The 25,421-nt window shown below is 43.5% G+C and overlaps 1 protein-coding gene across 4 annotated transcripts in view; it reads left to right on the top strand.

Moving 5' to 3' along the window:
* The window catches only part of LOC140492556 (Y-box-binding protein 1-like), a 33,434-nt gene extending 8,370 nt beyond the window's left edge, over positions 1-25,064 (top strand). For 2 of the 4 annotated variants that reach the window (XM_072591504.1, XM_072591502.1), the window contains 8 exons: positions 4,524-4,619; positions 10,380-10,499; positions 13,325-13,519; positions 16,016-16,125; positions 17,349-17,556; positions 22,440-22,658; positions 23,954-24,052; positions 24,794-25,064. In XM_072591504.1, the coding sequence (XP_072447605.1) occupies positions 4,524-4,619; positions 10,380-10,499; positions 13,325-13,519; positions 16,016-16,125; positions 17,349-17,556; positions 22,440-22,658; positions 23,954-24,028 (1,023 nt within the window). In that variant the 3' untranslated portion in view covers positions 24,029-24,052; positions 24,794-25,064. The remainder of the gene's footprint in view (positions 1-4,523; positions 4,620-10,379; positions 10,500-13,324; positions 13,520-16,015; positions 16,126-17,348; positions 17,557-22,439; positions 22,659-23,953; positions 24,053-24,793) is intronic. The other 2 variants (XM_072591503.1, XM_072591506.1) reach the window with 2 other exon arrangements.
* Positions 25,065-25,421: the final 357 nt, after the last annotated feature.

The following is a 25,421-nucleotide window of genomic DNA, read 5'->3' as shown; positions in this document are numbered from 1 at the left end:
CAGTCAGGATCAGTGTATGGGACTAAGCTCATCTGTCTTACCCACAATATTCCTTTCATTGAAATAAACACTTTGGCCTGTGTTCATTTACCTGTCTCTGCCTGTCCTTCCTCTGACTAACTGATCCTTCCCCTCAATCTCTACTTGTTGATCTGCTGCCCTGGTTCTTAACCTCTTGCCACTGTAGTTTAAACCCTCCCAAGTGACACTAGTGAACCCCCCTGAGGATATTGGTTCCCCTCCAAGTTAGGTGACCCATCCCTCCTGTCCAGATCACCCTTGACCTGAAGAGGTCCCAGTGATTCAAGAACCTGAAACCCTGTTCCCTTATCACTCCTTAGCCATGCCTTACTTGCATGTGGCATTGAGAGTAACTCTAGATTACTAAAGTCCTGCTTCTCCATCTCTCTCAACTCCCTGCACTCAAGCCACAGGACTTCACCCCACTTTGTTAGAATAGAATTCCTACAGTGTGGAAACAGGCCATTTGGCCCAACATGTCCACACCTGATCCTTTGAAGACTAAGACCCATTCCCCTATCCTACTCTGCATTTAGCCCCTGACTAATGCACCTAACCTACTTATCCTGAACTTCTACCTAGTTAGTGGGACCAATGTGTACCTCTGGCTGCTTGCCCTCTTTCAAGAATTTGATGCAACTGCTTACATGTCTTTGACTCTGGCACCAGTGAGGCAACACTGCCCCTAACTAGTGAGTCTCTATCACTATATATTTGGTTGAACTTTGCTGATGTTTAGTTATGTGAAAGGTTTCCTGCCCAACAACATCCAAACAGTACACCTATGAGGGGAGTAGCCAGAGGAGGCTCTTGCACTACTAGCCTGTCTCTCCTGGTAGTCACCCACCTACCTGACTGAACCTGTGATCTCTACATAACTGGTGTGTATCAGTTTTTCACCTTCTCTTCCTCCCTCTCTTGCTCTCTTTCCTTCTCCACCCTCTTCCTCCTTCTCTCCCCACCCACCCCCCCCCCCCCACCCCCCAAAAACCATGTCCCACTGAACCATGCAGTCTGAGGAGCTGTAATCAGCCACACTTCCTGCAGATATGGTCATCAGGGACATGAGATTGCTTTGTGATCACCCACTCCTCAGGAGAACACTACCGCCCTTGTAGCTACCTCTACCCCATAGTATGTTAAGCATCTTGTCTGTCTTTGCTTGCCTTCCTCATGCTCTTTCAATCCTGACTATCACTAAGCCCACACTTATACCAACCAGCAGCACTTCTACCGCAGAGCAGCAACTCCCTCAATATTTTGAGCAAATTTCTAATTAACTGGTTACTTGAATTATAATTTCAAATTAATGGTCCTTGACACTGGGTTCTCCCACAATGTGCTGGTCAGTTGTGGTGACTGATCAGACTTCTCCCAGAATGCTTGTCTCTCCGCCCTCCAGATACTGAAATGTTAAACTCTGCTTTCTCTCAACAGGATGTTATCTGTCTAGCTGAGTTTCTGAGGCCATTTGCTTTTATTTCAGATTTCAAGTATCCACCATTCCTTTAGTGCGTCTCCCTATTGGGTGAGGCAGGAATGAGTGAACCAGTTAACTGGTTTCTTATGTTTCCAGCAGAAAAGATGCTAATCAAAGTCCAGGTAGAGTACTGTTTTCATCTGCAATGTAGGATTCTCTCCACTTTCAGTCATAGCAGTTAGGCAAGTCAGGAAGCTTGCAGTCAATACTCCCCCTCTAGCTCTGAAGTGTCGACCTGGATTAGTAGGGTGCCTGAGTCCTTGAAGAAAAAAGAAAGCCAGCTAAAGTTCTGAGTTTCTCAACTGCTGTCTGAAAAAGCATTTATCAAATTAAACTCCATCTGCCCATTCACCCAGTTGAAGATCTCTTATAAATGGAGATTGCCCTCATTGCCTGCTACACCGCCAATTTTGGTGTCATCTGCAAATTTACTTGCCATGCCTCCTATGTTCTCCTCAAATTGTTCATTTAAATGCTAATTAAATGTGGGTCTAGTACTGACCCCTGTAGAACATTGGTAACAGGCCTCCAGACTAAAATACAATATTCCACCACACTCTGCATTCTACTGTGAAGCCAGTCATATATCCAATTGGCAAGCTTACCAAATCCCCATTAAGAATCCATCTAACTGTGTGGAACCTTATGAAGCTTGTACTAAAATCCAAGTGAACAATGTCTATTGCTGTCACCAATCTTTCTGGTTCCTTTCTCACTCAATCAAGCTTTAGACGCTATTTCCTTCGTACCAAAACTATTCTGACTATCCCTAATCATTCCTTGACTCGAATGCATGTAAATCCTATCTTTGGTATTGGTAAGTTGATGATTCCAATGTCAAGTTCACAGATCTATAGTTCTCTGGTTTCTCCTGACAGCTTCCCTTGAGGGAGATAGGCTGAACATTAGCTACCCTCCAGTCTGCTGGTACCTCATCTGTGGTCTTGAATGATGTAAATATTTCTGTAAGAGACCTTGCAATTCCCTCCCTTACTTTCGACAGTATCCTAGGATGCTGTCGAGTCATTGTACAGCATGGAAACAGACCTTTTGGTCCAACTTGTCCATGCCTACTAGATAGCCTAGATAAATCTAGTCCCATTTGACCCATATCCCTCCACTCTTCCTATTTGTGCACCCACCCTTGATCAGGTCCCAGAGATTTTAGCCACCTTTGTTTTCTAAGATCTCCAGTACTAGTGTAATATGAACTGATTTCAAAACAATATTAGAGTTCCCTGGCCTCCATTTCATTCTCCTCAGTAAAAACTGATGCAGAATATTCATTTAATATTTCTTCCATCTCCTGATGGTCAACACAAAGATGACCTCTTTGATCTTTAAGGGGCCCTATTCTCCTTGTTCCTTTTTGTTCTTGACTGACTTGTAGAATCTCTGAAATGAAAGCCAGCATTCAATTTGCCTTTCCTATTCCTAAGTGTCATCCTAAGTGCTATCCACAACGTGGCAACATTATGGTCACTTTCCTCATGCAAGACAATTGCAAGTAATGTGACACCAGCACTGATCACTTAGTTCCATCCTGAAAATGCCCCTTTGCTCAATTGTCTTTTAGCTGCTTCCAACATCCTGGGCTCTTGAGTAGACTAATGTGGTATCTTGGTTTTTTCAGAAGGAATTTAATAAAATTAATGTTCAGGGCAGGCAAGGATGGGGTTAAATGATGGTTCCTGAGGTCAAATAGCTTGGTGTATTGCTTACTGGACTATTTCTTCACTTCTTGAAGAACCTTTGTGCAGTGTGGCCTGCCCCAGTGCTCTTGGTTGGCACCTCATCATCCACTCCTGAATCCACTGGTAACAAGTGCACCTGTCTGATTTTCTGCATAATCCTGTCTTTCCCCTGAGCCCATCAGTTGCCACCATGAATGGCAGCTTGGTTTTAAGGAGGAAGTGAGGACTGCAGGATGAGATCAGTGTCAGTGTGGTACTGGAAAAGCACAGCAGATCAAGCTGCATCTGAAGCAGGAGAGTTGACATTTTCAGACAAAAGTCTTTCACCAGGAATGGCTTTTGCCCAGAATGTTGACTCCTGCTCCTCTGCTGCCTGACCTATGCTTTTCCAGCACCACACTCTTGACCTTGGTTTTAAATGGAAATGCACACTCAAATTGCTCTGATCTTGTTCTATTGTTGCCAACTTGCACTGGTCTTAAAAGTCCCCTCACATTTTGATTCTGGCCTTGAGCTAAGTGTAATCATTCTACTGTGGGTAGCTGTCTTGAGCTGCCTCCAGAATTTGCTCAACATGTCAACCCCTCCTCAAAGACCCTCCTTGAAACCTACCTGACTAAGCTTCTGATTACCTTCCATAACTTAGCTTGGGGTCAAATTTTGGTCTGGGAGAAAGTGAGGGTGGCAGATATTGGAGATCAGGTGAAATGTGCTGTACTAAAATGCACAGCAGGTTAGGTGGGTTTGGAGCAGGAGAATTGACATTTCAGGCAGAAGCAATTCAGGAATTTGGTTTGACTATCACTGCTGTAGTGATATCCAATTTAATTCAATGAAAGCTGTTAGGCAAATATAGGTGGTTGCTGTACTGGTGGCACGGTGGCTCAGTGGTTAGCACTGCTGCCTCACAGCGCCAGAGACCTGGGTTCAATTCCCACCTCAGGCGACTGACTGGAGTTTGCACATTCTCCCCGTGTCTGCGTGGGTTTCCTCCCACAGTCCAAAGATGTGCAGGTCAGGTGAATTGGCCATGCTAAATTGCCCGTAGTGTTAGGTAATGGGTAAATGTAGGGGTATGGGTGGGTTGCGCTTCGGCGGGGCGGTGTGGACTTGTTGGGCCGAAGGGCCTGTTTCCACACTAAGTAATCTAATCTAAGTAATCTAATCTAACTTAAACCTGCCACTATCTGCTTGTTTACCTGTCATGGAAGTTAGCCTCAGTCACCTGCATTCCTAAACTGGGTGCCAAGTTATGCTCAAGAGTTTTGTTGTGCAATGCTGTTCATTTACACTCCTAACTCTGATATCCCCTTTCCCTGACCCTGAAGACCGCCATCACCAGAAACAATCCTCGCAAGTACTTACGAAGCGTTGGGAATGGAGAGATTGTGGAGTTTGATGTTGTCGAGGGAGCAAAGGCAGAGGTATGTTCCAATTTCCTAATGTTTTTGGGTGGTGCACAGGTCCCTGGCTGACCCACTTCCTGTGGCACTCCATCCCAACACCTGTCCATTATTGTAATCTGTTTTACCTCTGGTTGGCTGTTCAACTGCAGGGGAGGGGGTTGGCATCCTGCTAAGCAGAAATAGTCTATCACTGGGCCCAAGGTGAAAGGGCACTAAACTCCAAACTCCCCTCTTCCTAATGTCCTTAGGGTTGATGTTTGTTTATCCTTGAGTAAAATGGTGGTTGTAAAACAAATTGTGGTAAGTGTACACTGGCTCATTGAGCCTACTCTACTTTAGATGATCTAAGTTTATATTTGATCTAATGCCATACTTGTGCTCTCCCCATATCCTTTGGCACACTTTAGATTTCTAGCAACATTTCTTCAAATTGACACCAGGTTGTAGTCTAACAGCTTTATTTGAAAGCACTGTTTCTGATGTCCAGTACTGCCAAATAAACCTGTTGGACTATAACCTGAGAGTTCTAACTTTCTCACATTGGCATTGCCACACTCTTATGGTAGAGGTTTTCACAGATCCATCAGGGTTAAGAAATTGTTTCTTTTTTGCCTGAAATTTATTGCCCTGAATCCAGAGTGTCCCTTGTTCTGAACTGTCTGGCCCAGGGGGAATTCCTGCTTCCAGTCTGTGCAGCCTTGTGGGAATTGGCAAAGTACTAGATTGGATAGAGAATTGGTTGGCTAACAGGAAACAAAGGGTAGTGATTAACGGCTCCATTTCGAAATGGCAGGCAGTGACCAGTGGGGTACCGCAGGGATCCGTGCTGGGACCGCAGCTTTTTACAATATATGTAAATGATATAGAAGATGGTATCAGCAATAACATTAGCAAATTTGCTGATGACACAAAGCTAGGTGGTAGGGTGAAATGTGATGAGGATGTTAGGGGATTACAGGGTGACCTGGACAAGTTAGGTGAGTGGGCAGATACATGGCAGATGCAGTTTAATGTGGATAAATGTCTGGTTATCCACTTTGGTGGCAAGAACAGGAAGGCAGATTACTACCTCAATGGTATCAAATTAGGTAAAGGGGCTGTTCAGAGAGATCTGGGTGTTCTTGTCCACCAGTCAATGAAGGCAAGCATGCAGGTACAGCAGGTCGTGAAGAAGGCTAATAGCATGCTGGCCTTCATAACAAGAGGGATTGAGTATAGAAGCAAAGAGGTGCTTCTGCAGCTGTACAGGGCCCTGGTGAGACCACACCTGGAGTACTGTGTACAGTTCTGGTCTCCAAATTTGAGGAAAGACATTCTGGCTATTGAGGGAGTGCAGCGTAGGTTCACGAGGTCAATTCCTGGAATGGCAGGATTGCCTTACACGGAAAGACTGAAGCGACTGGGCTTGTATACCCTTGAGTTTAGAAGACTGAGAGGGGATCTGATTGAAACGTATAGGCTTATGAAAGGACTGGACACTCTGGCAGGAGGGAACATATTTCCGTTGATGGGGGAGTGCCGAACCAGAGGACACAACTTAAAAATACGGGGTAGACCATTTAGGACAGAGATGAGGAGAAACTACTTCACACAGAGAGTGGTGGCTGTGTGGAATGCTCTGCCCCAGAGGGCAGTGGAGGCCCAGTCTCTGGATTCTTTTAAGAAAGAATTGGATAGAGCTCTTAAAGATAGTGGAGTCAAGGGGTATGGAGATAAGGCTGGAACAGGATACTAATTAGGAATGATCAGCCATGATCATATTGAATGGCGGTGCAGGCTCGAAGGGCAGAATGGCCTACTCCTGCATCTATTGTCTATTGTCTATTGTAATTGTTTCAATGAGATCCCTTCTTTCTAAACTCTAGGTTCAGCCAACCCAATCTCCTGTTAGTTTAGGCATCAGTCTTGTGAATATTTTGCTCTAATCTTCCTGGGTGAGGAGACAACTACACAGTATTCCCAGGTGTGGTCTCACCAAGGCCCTTCAGACAAACCCTCTTACTTGAAGGCCAACAGTATCATCTTGACAGAGCAAGGATGCAAATGCAGCATACAATTAGTAGTGTAGAAGGACATTCAAGTTTCCAACTAAAATGAGCAACTTCACAATTATCCATGCCATACTGCATCTACTGTGTTTCTAATAATTCCCAATCCATTGTCACTGATCCCACATTACTGATTTGCATAATCTGATCAAAATATACCACATCCACTGGTATTCCATCTACTCTATTATTACATCAACTCTACAGTTAAACATTCCCTTTAAGTACGTTAACTTTGTGTAATATTGTTGGTATTTTATGGATGTCCTGTTATCACATCGTTAAGATGACTCGCCATTTTTCTTAATTTTAGGTCCTAATGATCTCTAATTCCTGTGCTATTCTGTTGCACTTGCTGCCTTCATTAACTGGGCAGTCCCAAGCTCAATTTGGAAGATGTTGACAAATGCCTCCATATTTCTATGGCTACCTCCTTTAGTATCGTGGAATATAGATTGAAGCTCTGGGTTTCAGAATCAGTCCTATTAGTTTCTCCACTTTTAGAATTCTTGCATTATTTGATTTGGTTTGTCATCTTTATTCCTCATTGTAACTTCTGACTGTAAGAGGCCTATATTTGACTTCACCAACCTTTTATTTTCTATCAGTTTGTGAAGAGAAACATTTTGCAATTTGTGTTCCATACATTCTTGCTTTAGTGCCCTTTGGCAGAGAAATTAGAATGTGGATAGATAAGCATTTCAACTTTGGAAATGCAGACAAGGCAAATATCTGGTGATAGTCAGATGTACAGCATGGAAACAGACCCTTCGGTCCAACCCGTCCATGCCGACCAGATATCCGAACCCAAATTAGTCCCACCTGCCAGCGCCTGGCCCATATCCCTCCAAACCCTTCCTATTAGTATATCCATCCAAATGCCTCTTAAATGTTGCAATTGTATCAGCCTCCTCCACATCCTCTGGCAGCTCATTCCATACACGTACCACCCTCTGCAGAAAAAGTTGTCTCTTAGATCTTTTATATCTTCACCTCTCACCTGAAACATACACCCTCTAGTTCTGGATTCCCTGACCCCAGGGAAAAGACTTTGTCCATTTATCCTATCCATGTCTCTCATATTTTTGTAAACCTCTATAAGGTCACCCCTCAGCCTCAGATGCTCCAGGGAAAACAGCCCCAGCCTGTTCAGCCCCTCCCTGTAGCTCAGATCCTCCAAATCTGGCAAAATCCTTGTAAATCTTTTCTGAACCCTTTCAAGTTTCACAACATCATTCCGATAGGAAGGAGACCAGAATTGCATGCAATATTCCAACAGTGGCCTAACCAATGTCCTGTACAGCTGCAACATGCTCTCCCAACAAAGGAAAGCATACCAAACACCGCCTTCACTATCCTATCTACCTGTGACTCCCCTTTCAAGGAACTATGAACCTGCACTCCAAGGTCTTTGTTCAGCAACACTCCCTAGGACCTTCCCATTTAGTGTATAAGTCCTGCTAAGATTTGCTGTCAAAATGCAGCACCTTGGATTTATCTGAATTAAACTCCATCTGCCACTTCTCAGCCCATTGGCCCATCTGATCCAGATCCTGTTGTAATCTGAGGTAACCCTCTTTGCTGTCCACTACACCTCCAATTTTGGTGTCATCTGCAAACTTACTAACTGTACCTCTTATGCTTGCATCCAAATCATTTATGGAAATGACAAAAAGTAGAGCGCCCAGCACTGATCCTTGTGGCACTCCACTAGATTGGGAAAGGGGCAGATACAACACTACCTTGTACTCCAGTTGCTGGAAATAAGCAAGTTAAGGAAAATGGTACATTGTCCTTCATAGTGAGAAGATTAGTATAGAGCAGGGATGCCTTGCAATTTTATAAGGTCTTGATGTAACCACACCTGAACTACTGCAGTTTTGTTATCCTTACAGGAAGGATATTATAGAATGATTCCTTGATGGTGGGATGAAAGGAGACTGGATTGGTTTGAGAATAGGAGCTTTCTCAAATTTCTAACCTGTTACAACATGGGGTAAATCCTCCTAATTTCAACCAAATACAGTAAAGCTCATTTTGTGCCATAATCTGTTAAATTTAGAGGCTAAGAACAATCTGAAATACTGTAAATTGTTTAAGCCCCCCAAAAAAATTTATATCTCCATTCCCTTAAACCTGTTTTTATACCTCTCTCTACAATACTGGTCTGTTAAATGCCCTCATTTATGGCAAACCCAATTTCAAACAAATGTACATGTTTGGATGTCAAACTTTCCCTGTAGATTGCTCTTGGTCAGCTTTGATATTTTGCTGCAAGTTTCTTGAGGACAGGTACCTTTCAGGGAGCTATTTTGGCAGTTGGTGCTTGGCTGCTCTGTTGTTCTCCCTCTGACTATTCAATGTTTTTTATACCCCAAAACAACGACTTCATTTTGGATGATATTAAAGCAGTGAAATTCAAACTTGATTGGATTTGGGTGTCTGGGGCATAATTTAAACCAATTGGCCAAATTTGAATGTGTTTTGTACCTTGGCAATGCAGCTCCAGCTATTTGTCAACAGTGTTACAATTTTAAAAAATCTTCTTAGCGCATTCAGCCAGAAATGTCAGCTCCCTTAAAGGTATAGTACATGCCTACAACTTCATAAAACAGGACAGTAAGTCAGATTCCTAGTGACTGGAGAATCCAAAACTAGGATCTGGTTAAGGATAACAGGGTAGGCCATTTAGATTGATCACAAGGAATTTCCCTCTTCCCAAGCTATTGTACCTGTGGAATTCTCTGGCACTGGTTGAAGCCAAAATAATTTTGAAAGGAGTTAGTATTAGGGCTGAAAGATCTTTCTCTATAGGGATAAAGCAAGAATGGGGAACTGAGTTGAATTGGGAATCTCTAGTGTGGAAGCAGGCCATTTGGCCCATCAAGTACACTGATCCCCTGAACAGCCTCCCATCCAGACCCCTTCCCCTCTGAGACCCTGATTCTCAGCTAAATCCCTTTGTCTGCACATCCTTGGATACAATGGGCAATTTAGCATGGCCAGTCCACCTAACCTGCACACCTTTAGACTATGGGAGCAAACTGTGTGCAGCTGGATAAAACCTACACAGACATAAGAACATGCAAACCTGACAGATGGTTGCCCAAGGCTGAATTCAAACTGGGTCCCTGTGCTGAGACAGCAGTGCTAATAGCTGAGCTACTGTGCTGCCAATGATCAGCCATGATGCTTGTGGCATAGCAAGCTTGAAAGCCTACTCCTGTTTTGTCTTTGCATGTTTGTAGAAGCTCTAGGTCTCTGTTCCTGAAGTTCACACGCTTAGCCTATTTTCTCCACCTTGATCAACCTGGTGTTTGTCTATAGGGCCTTGAATCTTTTTAAAGAAATTACAGATGTGAGGCACCAGCTGACTGAGCTGGCTTGGGGTAAACATTAAAAGGCTTCAGAAGCCTGAACCACTTTTTCAAGCATATGGATTACACCAACCAAACAGTAATCCCTTAAGGTGCAAAAGATCTTGGTCAGTCAAATAACTGACAAAGCAAGTTGAATACTGTACACTATCAAACTTTTCAGTGAGTAGTTAGGATTGGTAATGTGCTGGTAATGAGAAGGCTTGGCCAATTGAAGGAGGAGGTTGCTCTTGCAGAGTGCAGTAACAGCAATGATCTACTACAGAGGGCCATTCAGCTGAAGTGTTGTGATTCTGTGATTCAACTATATAATGGATGTAACCTGATTTCCACCTCTACTCCTTCTGCTACAGACTGTTGAGGCTGCAAATGTGACTGGCCCAGGAGGTGTTCCAGTCAAAGGGAGTCCTTATGCTCCAAACCGTCGCCGGTTCCGCAGAGGCTTTGTCAGACGCCAGGCTCGTGTGGCTCAGGCAAGTGACCAGAGATTTTCCAACAAGCCATTTATGACATCTGTACCTTTTTTAACCACATGGTGGAAGAAAGTTACCAATCCTTCAAACTGCACCCTCCCCCTCCATCCCTGGGAATGGATAAAGTGCCAACCTTGCTAACAGTTCCCACACAATGAATCTGGGTGACTTACACAAGTCGCATGAGTGGATCAAGGGGAGATTTGCTTGTCAGAATGTTACATTGTAATGCTGGTGATTGTGAGCACAAGGTGAAGTCTGGTACCACATGGCATCAAGTGACCCAGGGCAGAATAGGCTAGATGATGGTTGTGCTCAGATTGTTTAATGTTCAACTGGATTTGGAGTGGCTACAATAATGCTCTTGGTTAGGAAGGCCACTTTTATTCTGGTCCTAATGGCAGAATGCCTGTCAGTGGGAGTTTAGCTGTTGCATAAAATTTCCATCACAAGCAAGCTTTGTCCCAAATGGTCTGCTTTCTGCTAGACCAAATCTGCTTACCCTGTCAACCTTCAGTTTTCTCCCTAGTGTTTATTCAACTTCCCATTATTGTTTACTATTTTCCCCTCCCACTATATTCCACATTTTCTTCACTCAGGAATTTCCTATAGGATTTGTAGGGACTGTCTCCCAGGCCTCCAACTGCAAACCATGCACCTGTCTGTCTGATCAGATCACTCAATAGGCTTTAGTGCATCAGCCACTGGTGGAAAATGGGTTTGTGAAGCACATTAGTTTTGTCTATGAAACCTGATTAACTCCGGTCTCCTCCTGCAGTGTCAAGTAACAATTGCTTCCCTTTTCATAGAACATAGAACATAGAACATAGAACATAGAACATAGAACATAGAACATAGAACATAGAACATAGAACATAGAACATAGAACATAGAACATAGAACATAGAACATAGAACATAGAACATAGAACATAGAACATAGAACATAGAACATAGAACATAGAACATAGAACATAGAACATAGAACATAGAACATAGAACATAGAACATAGAACATAGAACATAGAACATAGAACATAGAACATAGAACATAGAACATAGAACATAGAACATAGAACATAGAACATAGAACATCCTAGATTAAGCACCCATCCATGTACCTATCCAAATGCCGCTTAAAGGTCGCCAATGAATCTGACTCTACCACTCCCACGGGCAGCGCATTCCATGCCCCCACCACTCTCTGGGTAAAGAACCCACCCATGACATCTCCCCTATACCTTCCACCCTTCACCTTAAATTTATGTCCCCTTGTAACACTCTGTTGTACCCGGGGAAAAAGTTTCTGACTGTCTACTCTATCTATTCCCCTGATCATCTTCTAAACCTCTATCAAGTCACCCCTCATCCTTCGCCGTTCCAACGAGAAAAGGCCGAGAACTCTCAACCTATCCTTGTACGACCTACTCTCCATTCCAGGCAACATCCTGGTAAATCTTCTCTGCACCCTGTCCAAAGCTTCCACATCTTTCCTAAAGTGAGGTGACCAGAACTGCACACAGTACTCCAAATGTGGCCTAACCAAAGTCCTGTACAGCTGCAACATCACTTCACGACTCTTGAATTCAATCCCTCTGCTAATGAACGATAATACTCCATAGGCCTTCTTACAAACTCTATCCACCTGAGTGGCTACCTTCAAAGATCTATGTACATAGACCCCAAGATCCCTCTGTTCCTCCACCTGACCAAGAACCCTACCATTAACCCTGTATTCCGCATTCTTATTTGTTCTTCCAAAATGGACAACCTCACACTTGGCAGGGTTGAACTCCATCTGCCACTCCTCAGCCCAGCTCTGCATCATATCTAAGTCCCTCTGCAGCCGACAACAGCCCTCCTCACTGTCCACAACTCCACCTATCTTTGTATCATCTGCAAATTTACTGACCCACCCTTCGACTCCCTCCTCTAAGTCATTAATAAAAATTACAAACAGCAGAGGACCCAGAACTGATCCCTGCGGAACTCCACTTGTAACTGGACTCCATGCTGAATATTTACCATCTACCACCACTCTCTGCCTTCGACCGGTTAGCCAGTTTTCTATCCAACTGGCCAAATTTCCCTCTATCCCATGCCTCCTGACTTTCCGCATAAGCCTACCATGGGGAACCTTATCAAATGCCTTACTAAAATCCATGTACACTACATCCACTGCTCTACCCTCATCCACATGCTTGGCCACCTCCTCGAAGAATTCAATAAGACTTGTAAGGCAAGACCTACCCTTCACAAATCCGTGCTGGCTGTCCCTAATCAAGCAGTGTCTTTCCAGATACTGGGTGATGAGGTCTCCATGATCAGGTACACCTCCCCCCTCATCAGAAGATGCCCAGTCTGCTTGTCATAATTGTAGAGTGGTACAACATGGAAACAGACCCTTTGGTCCAACCAGTCCATGCTGAACATAATCCCAAAGTAAACTAGTCCCATCTGTTGTTTCTGGCCCATGTGCTGCCAAATCTTCCCTATTCATCTACTGTGTTAGAACTGTTTTGGTTGACTAAATTCTTTGTATGTCATTGACAATGCCCTGGTAAACTTTTCCTTTTGGAAGGTGAATAGTCCCCTTGAGTGGAACTTGGGGATAGTTGATTGTGTTCCAGCAGGTATTCCGGGGTTTGTGGGAAAAGCTGGTAAGATTAGAAGTGAGGTTATGGTGAGGTACTAACCAGCATGGAGGTCTGTCTTATTTCTCTGCTATTGCTTCTATTTACCAACTCAATTTTACTACAACTATCTAACGCTACCCTGTACCTACTGTTGTCTCCCTTTTTTGACAGTTCACTTTTTTCTTCACAGGGCAGCCAGTCAATAACACGTGAGCCAGCAGAAACCTCTGGTGAGAAAGAGGGTACAGTGGAGGCTATTAATGGGCAGCAACAGCCCCTTGACCAGCGTCCGCGTCCCCCACTTCCCTATTTCAATCGAAATCGGTTTCGGCGGCGTCCTAGGCCCCAGGCCTCTCCCCAAGATGGAGAGGGACAGCCAGCTGGAGTGAGTGTTGTTTTAGTTCCTGATTTTTCTTTTAGAATTCTTGCTGTCAGGCTTCAGAAAACTGCCTTTCTTAAAAAGGCAATGTTGGCCCTGTCATTCAGAAGCCTGACCACTACATAGTCCTACTTGTGGCCATTTCTCCAGTGAGGCTTAAGGAGGGGGAAGGGGTCAAAAGTAATGCTGGCTGCTCCTTGTGTGGTTTAGTTTCCTCTGACCCTCAGTGCTAAGGATCGAGCTTCCATAATCTACTGGTATGTTCCTGCTCCACTTTTCTACCTGGAATGGCTCTTTTTGCTAAAACTAGCAATGGTGGATGGCACCTTAGCTCAGTGGTGAGCATTGCATCTGGCAGGGACCCAGATTCAATTCCACCGTTGTAACTCTGCAAACTCCCCACTCATGTCTGTGGATTCCACAGGTGCTCTAGTTTCCTTCCACAGTACAAAGATGTGCAAGTTAGATGTATTGGCCATGCTGAATTGTCTGAGTGTCCAGGGATCCGTGGGCTAGGTGGATTAATCGGAAATGTAGAGTTAAGGGGATGGGGTGGCTCTACGTGGGATGCTCTTTGGAGGGTCAGTACAGACTCAATGGATGAATTGTCCTGCTTGTGCACTAGGGATTCTGTGATGACAAGTATTGAAAAGAGGGATTCAAGGTTTCTTTACTGTTTTTGCTTCACTGCAATTGCCCAGAATAGATTCTAACTGGGGAAAATTGTACAAATAATTATGCCCCACTGTTCCACAAGTATCACTAAATAAAATTCCATTGAGGCCACCAGAATGAGTCCCTCGCAATTGGTCATTCAGGACAAAAGAACTTTGACTATGCTTTGTCGGCAACAGGAGTTCTACTTATTGTAATACATTACACTGACCATTAAAAAAGGTAAAGATATCTGAAGTAATAGACTAATTACTCCATCTTCATATGCATTACAACTCAGCTCAGAATAACAAAGGACAAACTGTTTGACCCTAACTTTTTGGATTTTGTTTACCTTGCATATACTTCACTTCCAAAGATCTAGACCACAAGGTGGTAAGTTGTCTTTCAGTTATTTTTCTTTTTGATTTTTGCAGTGTTACCTGAATTAGAATTAATGTCTACAGTGTGGAATCAGGCCATTTAGCCAAGTCCACACTGACCCTCTAACCCATTCCCCTACCCTATATTTACCCCTGACTAATGCACCTCACCTACACATCTCTGAACATAATAGGCAATTTAGCATGGCCAATTCACCTAACCAGCACATGTTTGGAATAGAACATAGAACGTTATAGCACAGCACAGGCCCTTTGGCCCTCCATTGTGCTGACCTGTGAAATTAATCTGCCCATCTAACCTGCACTGTTCCATTATTATCAATGTATGTCCAATGCCCATTTGAATGCCCTTAAAGTTAGGAAGGCTGTTCTGTGTCCCTACTACTGAGTAAAACTACCTGACAGCTGTCCTATATCTATCACCCCTCAATTTAAAGCTATGTCCCCACATGTTAGCCTCGATCATCCAAGAAAAAAGCACTCACTGTCCACCCTATCTAACCCTCTGATTATCTTGTATGTCACAATTAAATCACCTCTCAACCTTTCCTATAACAAAAACAGCCCCTCTCCCCCAAGTCTTAAGACCTTCCCTCCATACCGGGTAACATCCTAATAAATTTCCTCTGCACCCTTTCCAAAGCTTCCACATCATTCCTATAATGTGGTGACCAGAACTGTACACAATACTCTAGATGTGGTCTTAAGTGTTTTGTACAGCTGAAGCATGACCTAGTGGCTCCAAAACTCAATCCCATACCAATAAATACCAACACACCATATGCCTTCTGAACAACCCTATCAACTTTGAGGGATTTACTCACCTGGATACATCTGTTCAATGTAAGATTGGGAGGAAACTGGAGCAGCCGGAGGAAACGCATGCCAACAGAATATGCAAACCCTCAGTCGCCCGAGGCTGGAATTGAACCCAGGTCCCTGGCACTGAGGCAGTAGTGCTAACCACTGAGCCACTGTGCCACCTATATGGCAACAGTCAGTCCTTGATTCAGTTGTTGATCAAGTGACCTTGGGTCTTGTCTGCCTTTTAAAGTGTGCTTGCTTTTCTCCTGACACAAAGGAAGATGAAATGCTTTGTTTGGATGTTTCTGCCACTCTGCTGTCAGGGCCGTCAACATGCAGGGTTCTGTTGATCAGGCTTTAATTCTCTCTCGCTATTTCCAAAAAGTAACACTTGTATTTCAACAACATATACCACTTCAATTTTCGTCCCCCAACAGTTGCGAATCTCTCAGCAATTCAGTCTTCAACTTTCATTTCAGTCTGTTTTTGAATTCTTGGTGTAATTCAGCTGATCCATTGGAATTTGATTGTAAGTAAATCGGCTTGACTTGGTCGTCAAAAATGTGCTTCCCAAACCTATGAACCTGATTAGCTCTGGCCGCCTCCTGCAGTCTGAAGTGACAAAACTGCTTCCTTTCAGGGTGAGGTCTCCACAAACCAAGAGCCAGTGTCTGACTCTGGTCAAGTCCAACCTCAACAGCAAGGTCAACGAAGGGCACCTGGAAACAGACCACGATCCCAATTCCGCAGGTAATATGTTGGAACAGTGATCCTGCACTCCTATAGCCTTTGGCCTTCACCTGAATATGCAATCCAGCAATGCTTGTTTTATTAGAATCTATCTTGACATGCTGATTACTACTTTCAATCACTAGTGAGATGTGGGTTTCACTGGTCAGGCCATCCTTAATTGATTTTTATTGCTCAGAGGGCAGTACATTGCAGTTAGTCTGGAGTCACATGTAGGCCAGACCAGGAAGGATGGTAGTTTCCTTCCCTAAAGTACATGACTGAACCAGATGGGGTTTTTCCTGATAACTGACAGTTGTCATTTAATTCCTAATTCCTGACTGAATTCCATATCACCATTGATGGCATGGTTCTCAGGATCTCCAGACTAAGTCTAGTGGTGATGTCACTAGGACTCCCTTAAATAGTCCTATTAAAGCAGTCTTATTTGGAGTGAGATTTATATCTGGAGTATGTTGCTAATTCTCCCCAAACAGGTGTACTTCTATTTATTCCTTCATGGGTTATGGGCATCACTAACAATGGTGTTTTGCCTATCCCTCATTCCACTTGACGATAGAATGTTCCACCTTTTCAGAAGGTGGCTCAATGATGTGACTCTGTAATCACCTAGGCCATCTTTACTTGGCCTATTCTGAAGAACATTAGTGACAGCTGGGATTTTACCACAATTGACAATAGCTGTACTGGAAATCTGAAATTATGCTAATCCAATATTTTAATCAATTACCCTGTAGCATTAGCTTGGTTTCCTTGTTACTGAGCAGAGGAGATCTCTAATGCACCACTCTGTCCATCTATGTAAACCTGCAGTAAACTTTTTACCAGGACACAGTCTGACACCCTTGATCAAATTATCTCCTTGAGGCTTGATGTTGGGGATTTTCTTCCTCTGGAGAAGTACCTAAAACATTCCATTTGCTTAATGGTGTAATATACTATTATGCCATGCACGGGGAGCTGTCAATGAAGTGATGGGAATCTGATATTCAAGAGGCAGAATGGAAGACCTCAGAAATCCTGAGGAATGTGGAATCTAGGTTGGGAGGTGTAATGGGTATAGGGGGCTGGATGAGATGGCAGGGCCACTGATGTGAAACCCCAAGTTGAATCTAATTTTCCCACTAGCAGTTGGGTGTGTGGAACTTGGTATTGGGATGTGGGTGATTGACAACTGTTGATTGACAGCTTTACTTTGATTAGTAATTGGCTTTCTCCTGCAGGCGACCTTTCCGTCCACGCCCACCACCTCAGCAGGTGTCAGGGGACCTGGATGAGGACAAGGAACCCAAGACTGACCAGCCTCTGCCTCCACGCCAGCGATTCCGTCGTTCATTCTTCCGCCGCAGGGCAAGAACGCTTGCCCAGGCTTCTGTGGCACAAGAGCAAGCTGGTGTGGAGGTGCCTGCTGCACCCACTGCAACCCTCCAGGTTAATGGCATTATTTTGAAACTTGCAGCATTATGAATTGAGGGCAGTGTAGAACTCTGGACAGCACAGATAAGCTAGTGCAGTGTTGCTGTGACCTGATCCTCTGCAGAGGAACAAGACAATCCCATTTTGGAGGAAGATGAGCAAATAAGTTAGAATTCTCCTAGGAGGTGCAGAAGCACAGACCAAGGTGGAACTGCTCACTTTTGAAGGTGGTAGGAAATGTTGAACTGATCTTGTGAAGTATATGAGCAAGGGGGTAATACTGAACTTGTAATGTTGTCCAGTTCCAGGAGCTGAATGTTTTGAGGGTGTGAAGGCAAGATTGACAACTGCTCCAGCTATATGGACTTCAGTGAAAACATTAAGTCCAGTCAGATCTTTGGAAAGAGGTTGGAAATTGATTTGAGGTGTTCTCATGAGGGGTCCAGTCAGGCAAACTCCCATTGGAGGAAGGATTGATATCAGCACAGATTAAGTAATTGCTTGAAGTGGAAGTGATCAAAGTTTAGTGAGTGCTTGGGGGTCTGGAATGCACTGCCTGAATAGCTTAAAATTGGTGAAATAAAGCATTGCAAAAGACAATTATACTTGCCTCTACAAGCTTATGAGATAGCAGGAGACTGAGTCTGCTCAAGAGAACAGTGGGCTTGGGCTCTGGCTCTTGCTCTCCCCCATACGTGCATTGTCTTTGCGTGCTTGAACAATCCTCCTTCAGTATACTCTTTGCTTCTACCCTCTCCAAATTAATTCATACTCCTTTTCTGTTCTCACATTGGCTAGGTGTGCATTTCAGGCATGTATTTCAGCTTTCCAGCATTGCTGCTTAAACATCTTAATCACTGGCTACTCTATTATTTTAATCTGATATATTAAGTTACCAAAGAATGTATTAGACAGCTGTTTACTTTATTTGGGAATCTTGCTGAGTTACCTTTCAATTGCACATCCAGAAAAGGGAGCTTATTGAGCAGGCAAAGTAAATCTTGTGGATTGGAGCATTTGAAGGTGCATATGTGCATCTGACTATCTTGTCTAGTTGGATATTGGAGCAAGATGTAGATTTTTGACTACCTAACCAAAATGGCTAGAGTATGAAGTTGGGGGTTATTTCCTTTATGATTGTACAGGATATTAGTGTGGCCTCTTTTGAAACTGTCCCATTCTGGTTGCCCAGTTACAGGAAGGATATTAACTGGAGAGGGTTCATAAGAGACTTACTAGGATGTTGCCAGGTATGGAAGGCTTCACTTACAAAGAAAGGTTGGGACTTTTTTCACTAGTGTAGGAGTTGCAAGGTGACCTTGCAGAAGTTTTAAAAAAGTAAAGACAAGGTTAATGGTGGTTTCCCTAGGATGGGGGATTTTAAGATGAGGGGGCACATCTTTAAAGTGAGAGGAGAAAGACTTGAAGACGTACAAATTTTGAACAGGGTGGTTTGAGTATGGAATGAACTTTGAGGAAGTGGTGGCTGTGGGTGGAATTGCATTGCTGGTCAGATGATATCACTGCTGTGCTAAAGGAGGACACTATGGAGATAGTGAGGCATTATAGGTGGAGCTGAGAGAGGGTGCAGTTACATTGTTGGGGCTGTATTACAGGCCTCCCGACAGTGAGCATGAGGTGAAGAACAAATAGGTAAACAGATTTATGGAAAGATGTAGAGGCAATTGGATAGTGGTGATGGGAGACTTTAATTTTCCCAACATTGACTGGGATATACTTGGCGTCAGAGGTCCGGATGGAGTAGAATTTGTATGAAGCATCCAGGGAAGGTTGAGAGCAGTATGTCAATAGTCTGAGGGAAGGGGCTTTTCAGTGAAAGGCAACATGGTTTTGTAGAGGGGAGATCATGCCTTATCAACTTGATAGTTCTTTTGAGGAAGTGACCAAGTTTGAAGGAAGGGCTGATGTCATATACATGGACTTTAGTAAGGCCTTTGATAAGGTTCCCTGTGGTAGATTAATGGAGAAAGTGAAGTCACATGGTGTGCAGGGTGTTCTAGCTAGGTGGATAATGAAGTGGTTAAGCAACAGGAGACAGTTTCTCAATGGAGAAAGGTGACCAGTGGGTCAGTGGGGCCACTGTTATTTGAGATATACATAAATGATCTGGAAGAGGGCACTGTTGGTATGATCAGCAAGTTTGCAGATGACACCAAGATTGGAGTAGCAGAAAGCATACTGGACTGTCGAGGAATACAGGAGGATATAGACTGGAGTTGGGTGGAAAAGTGGCAGATGGATTTCAATCCAAACAAATGAGGTGCTGCATTTAGGCAAGACTAATTCTAGAGCAAGTTATACAATGAATGGAAGAGCCTTGGGAAAGGTTGAGCAGAGATCTGGGAGTGCAGGTCCACTAGCAGCTGAAAGTTGCTGCACAAGTGGATTGTGGTCAAGAAGGCATATACTATGTTCTTCATTGGACAAGGTATGGAGTATAAGAGCTGGCAAGTCATGTTAAAATTGTACAGGACATTGATTCGGCCTTATTTAGAATACTGCGCACAGTTCTGGTCGCCACGTTAACCAAAGGATGTGGACACTTTTGGAGACAGTGCACAGAAGGTTTACAAGGATGTTGCCTGGTGTGGAAGGCACTTGCTATGAAGAGAAGTTGAGTAGGTTAGGTTCCTTAAGAAAAAAGGAGATTGAGGGGTGACCTGATTGAGGTTTACAAAATCATGAAGGGTATAGATTGGGTGGATACAGAAGCTTTTTCCCAGGATGAAGGATTCAATAATGAGGTCACTTTCCTTCAAGTGAGGTGGAAAGTTTAAGGGGGTTACATGCAGCAAGTACTTCACACAGGGTGGGTGTTTGGAACGCATTGCCAGCAGAGGTGGTAGAGGCAGGCACGGTAGATTCATTTGAGATCTGTCTGGACAGATGCACGAGTAGGTGGGGAGCAGAGGGAGACCAATGCTTAGGAATTGGGCAACAAGGATAGACGTAGATTTGGATTGGCTCAGGCTTGGAGGGTCAAGGGCCTGTTCCTGGGCTGTAAATTTTTTGTTCTTTGTTCAGACACTCCAGCTGAGGTAGCATCCTGGTGAATCTCCTCTGCCCTCTAGTACAATCCATCTTTCTCCACCACATCCTGTGGTGTCTAGATACGGTCCTCCTCTTGTGATCTAACAAATACAATTCACCTCTCTGCTCTGTATTTTACATCCCTGCTAATAAAGATAAATATCCCATATACTGCCTTAACCATCTTATGTAAGTGCTCTGCTATCTTGAGGGATCTATTGAAATGTATGCCAAGGTCTTTCTGATTTTAAAATTTTCCATATTCTTACTATTAATGTAATTGCTTGCCTCGTTAGTCTTCCCAATTTACCCATCTCTTCTGGAATAGCTCTTCATAGAAATATAAAACATGGAAACACCCTTTTGGTCTGACTTGTCCATGTTGACCAGATTGAAATGTTTTTGGTAATGCCCTGCTCAGCTCACTAGTCTATTCAGTTTTATATTCCTAGATTCCGAAAAGTGTTAACATACTAAGTATGTACACATCAGTGGCTCCCTCTTCAGCCTGTCAAGTTGCAACATTGGACTGCATGAATGTAGGCTCTGTAGTCTTTGTATTTAAAGTACACTGAAGGACAGCTTCATACATGCAAAGGGCTGGCTATAGCAATTCAAACCATTTGGTCAGTTCAAACTGCATTCAACTAGGGACTTCAGTCTACACGTGAATATGACTATTGTATCAGACATCATTCATTAATGAGGGATAATGCAACTTGTAACTTTTTGTGCAGGGCTGGCTAGTTATTTTTGACCAGTGAGAAGGTTCACTTTGGCAAATCCTCTGTCAATCAACACTTTTCTAATCCACCTGTTCAGATGTCGTTCACCTCTGGAGCAGGTGGGACCTTTGAATCCAGGCCCCTCCGTTCAGAGTTAGAAACACTACCACACCTGAGGGCCCCAAAAATAATGCTTTGTCTATGGTAATTAACTTGGGTCATGTTTTGTGTTAGTGCAAGATGAAAAGTTTTTATTTTGTTCTGTAGCTGTGGACAACTGCCTCAACTGTAAAGCCTTCATCCTTGGTCTGCTGGACATGAGGACAATCACTTTGCCTCAGGACTTTAGGCCATCAGATGCAGGTGGTCTCTGTGGGGAATCAATGATGCAGAGAATAGCACGTTTAATCAACTGCTTACTTCATAAGAGCTATCCAGGCAGAAAATCATTTGGCACCATTTACGCATCTGGATGAGCATGTCTTATGTAAAGATATAGGACATGGACCAAGTATAGGTAAATGGATTAGTGTAGTTTAGTGGTTGGTCAGTATAAACAGTGGCTGACAGAATCAGTGTCATACAGTATAGAAACAAGGCTATCAGGAATTCACCTGGATTGTGGGGAGAATGGGGGACTTGCTTCCAGAGTCAAGGGGCATAGTATTGAAGGGAGTTTTGATAAACTAAAACAGTATACTGGGTGAGATGAGGGGTTGGGAGGATTGTGCTGCAGAAGCACTAGCATGGACCCAGTTGTTCAATGGCTGTGTAGGCTATAATTTTCCAAACTGATTTGAGGGCTAGGTGGATGGTGAGATTCCTTTGCCATCACAAGCAGCTAAATATTAGCTGTTTGTGGGATCTTCCTGTACACAAGTTTGACCTTGTCTAGCCCCTTTAACCACACGTGTATTAAGACATAGTGAGAGCTCAGATATATGAAACCATTCTAACACTCTTTTTATTTTGGCATGATCTTGTTTAAGGGTGAATCAATCTCATGATATGGTGATTCTGTTTCTGATTATATTTGGGTACTAAGTTACTCAGGAACAATTTCAGGTCAGCCCTTTACTCCTAGGACTTGACTAATGTCTGTTTTGCAATCTTTCCTAAAAGGAACAGAAGGATACTCCCACTGACAGTTCAGTCTCTGGGACCTTAATTGAAGGAGCTTCAGAAACCCTTCCTGTTCCTGTCCCAGGTCCAGTCACTGCTCTTCCAGAAATACAGGTGACTAAAGAACTTACAGTTTCAACAGAGACTGTCTCCACAGTAATGAGCACAGAACCACAAAATCTCATGACCCAGGAGTCTACAGAAACTCAACTTCTCAATGTAAGCATCTTTTTGGGGTTGGCAATGTTTAAATTTGTTTCTTCAGTACTGAGTGATAGCCAGTCACTGCAGCACAGCCATTCAGCCCATAGAGTGCCTGCTTTGTAGAGCCATTTAGTTTCCTCAAGCTCCTGCAAATTTTTATTTCCTATCTCCTTTTGACATTGTTCATGGTCTGTTTCCAGCTCCTTCCTAGGCATTGAGTTCCAGATAATTTGCTGTAAAATTCCTTCACTCAGTCCATATCCCTCTAAACCTTCCTATTCATATACCCATCCAGATGCCTTTTTGAATGTTGTAATTGTACCAGCCTCCACTTCCTCTGGCAGCTCATTCCATACACGTACCACCCTTTTTGAGTGAAAAAGCTGCCCCTTGGGTCTGCTGTGAGTTGAGTCACATTTTGGTGAAGGGAGTGCCACATACCCCCCACTTAGGGTAAAGAAATTTCTCCTGAATCCATGGGAGTTATTAGCTACTGTCTGACCCAATTCTGGTCTTCTCCTCCCCCACCCCCTGTCTCAAGTGGAAACAGGGCAGATGTGAAGACTATCACAACCACTTCATTTTAAAACATTAATCAACTCACACCAGAGTCTTTCCTCTTTGGAGAAAAAAACCCGTTGGTTTTGGTTTTTCCTGATAGGATAATGTTTGAGCTGTTGAGAGATTGGATTTTAAACTATTTAATTACATTGACATGAAACCATTCAGCCCAATTATTTGCCAAAATTCCTCATAATTGGATAGATCCCTGAAACACTTTCCTAGTCCCCAACTCTACATCAGTAGAAAGTAATAACTGCAGATGCTGGAGATCAGTATATGCTGAAAAAGCACAGCAGGTTCCTCAGCATCAGCAGCAGGAGAATTGATGTTCCCTGATCAAGGGCTTATGCCTGAAAAGTTGATTCTGTTGCTCCTTGGATGCTGCCTGACCTGTGTACCACACAGTACCACACTCTTGACCCATCCAAAAATTGTACAGCCTTAAATTTGCAAACCCCTTCCACCTTTGCCTTCATCACCAGCCCCCCTCCCATATCTCAGTTCCTCAAATGCTTACTTCTGCAGTCTCTTTTGACAGGAAGACTTGCAAGTTTCCTTTCTTGCACAATCATTGATACAATGCAGGTGGAGGCCACTGACTTGTGGTCCCTTTCTGAACGTGTTTTGTTTCAACTTGACAAAGGTTGCAAAAATGTGCACCTTTCCATCTACAATCCAACCTTATGTTCAGAGTTTGGGAATGTTGGATATTGCAGGTGTTTAATTTCATTACACTCCCTCTGCAGATAACAGATCCTTTGCCAGACCAGTTTGGCATAGCTCCCAGTATGAAAACAGATCAGGAGCAAAGCAATGCCTGAGATGAAGGTGTCCAGTTTAAAATGGTAAGTCTGAGTGTTTGACAAGTCTTACAATAGGATCAACACAGTAGCTATTTATTTTGCACATTACAGACCAGCTGTGAAATCCGTTTCTGCTGAACATGATCTGGATGGATCAGAAAATTTGTTTTTTAAATATTGAAGTTTAAAGCTGCTTTCAACACTTGCCCTAAACTCCATTCTCCTCTGGCCATTGAACCAGCACTTTCAGAACCTTGGTCTCTCAGCTCACTTTCACATTCAGACTGCAGCTTCTGATCTCCATTACCGCTATGTCTCTCATCTCCCCCTTTCTGCATCCATGTTGCTGAAAAGCTCATCTACTGCTTTATTCCAATTGGACTTCATTTTGTTTTCTTTTGCACGTCAACCCGTTTGTCTTAATTCCTCCTTATCCACGAGTTTAGTCCATTCACAATGAGCTGCTGGCCTCTTTAATTTGCACCTCCTGTGGTCTCTTGACTCCATCTTCCACCACTGTCCTATTTTGCAATCTCTTCCAACCTATCAAACTCTGGCTTCTTGTGCTTCCCCCTGACTTCCATTGGTGACCACACCTCCAGCTACGAGGGACTTCAGAATTTCTTTTCCCTAGACATCTCCCATAAAACACTTTATCCTAGCAGCAGCAATTACTTCCTGTCCTAACTTTTTGTCTGTCTGAATTGGATTCAGTGTATGTCGGTAAAGTTCTTGCTGTTAGCAAAAAACAACGCTGACTGACTTTTTTTTTCTCTGCTACAGGTTTTGCTAACTGCACTTGAAACTCTTAAGATTGTGGGTATAGGGTGAAACAAACTTGGACAGCCGTAATGTATGTTGTGACCCTGACTTTTGGGATATTTTCTTTCTGATTTAACAGCACTTGGATTTCTAAAGTTTTTTCCTTCCTTGGAAGACTTTGTATACATGACACTTTGTCCTGGACACTGTGCACAGTTTGCATGATTTGGATTTACTTTGTTCATGTGCTGATTTAGGGTGATGTGCAATAAAAACTGCTTGCTAAAGATCAGCTGGTTTGCATCCTAGATCTGTTCATTTGGATGTTTTAAACTGGTTGGACAGCAGGGTGGTACGGTGGCTCACAGTGCCAGGGTTTGATTCCAGTCTCTGGCAACTGTCTGTGTAGAGTTTGCACTTCCTATCTGCGTGGGTTTGCTCTGCTTTCCTCCAACAATCAAAGGATGTGCAGGTTAGGGTGAATTGGCCATGCTAAATTGCCCATAGTGTTCAGGGATGTGTAGATTAGGTGCATTAGTCAGGGGTAAATGTAGGATAGGGTATCCCCCATAGTCTTGCAAATCTTTCAGCCTTCAAGTATTTATGGAGTTAAGTATACAGCATGGAAGTGACCTTTTGGTCTAAGCAG

Source organism: Chiloscyllium punctatum, chromosome 21 (assembly GCF_047496795.1).
Source record: "Chiloscyllium punctatum isolate Juve2018m chromosome 21, sChiPun1.3, whole genome shotgun sequence".
NCBI classification, from domain to species: Eukaryota; Metazoa; Chordata; class Chondrichthyes; order Orectolobiformes; family Hemiscylliidae; genus Chiloscyllium; species Chiloscyllium punctatum.
This window is presented reverse-complemented; position numbering and strand designations above follow the sequence as displayed.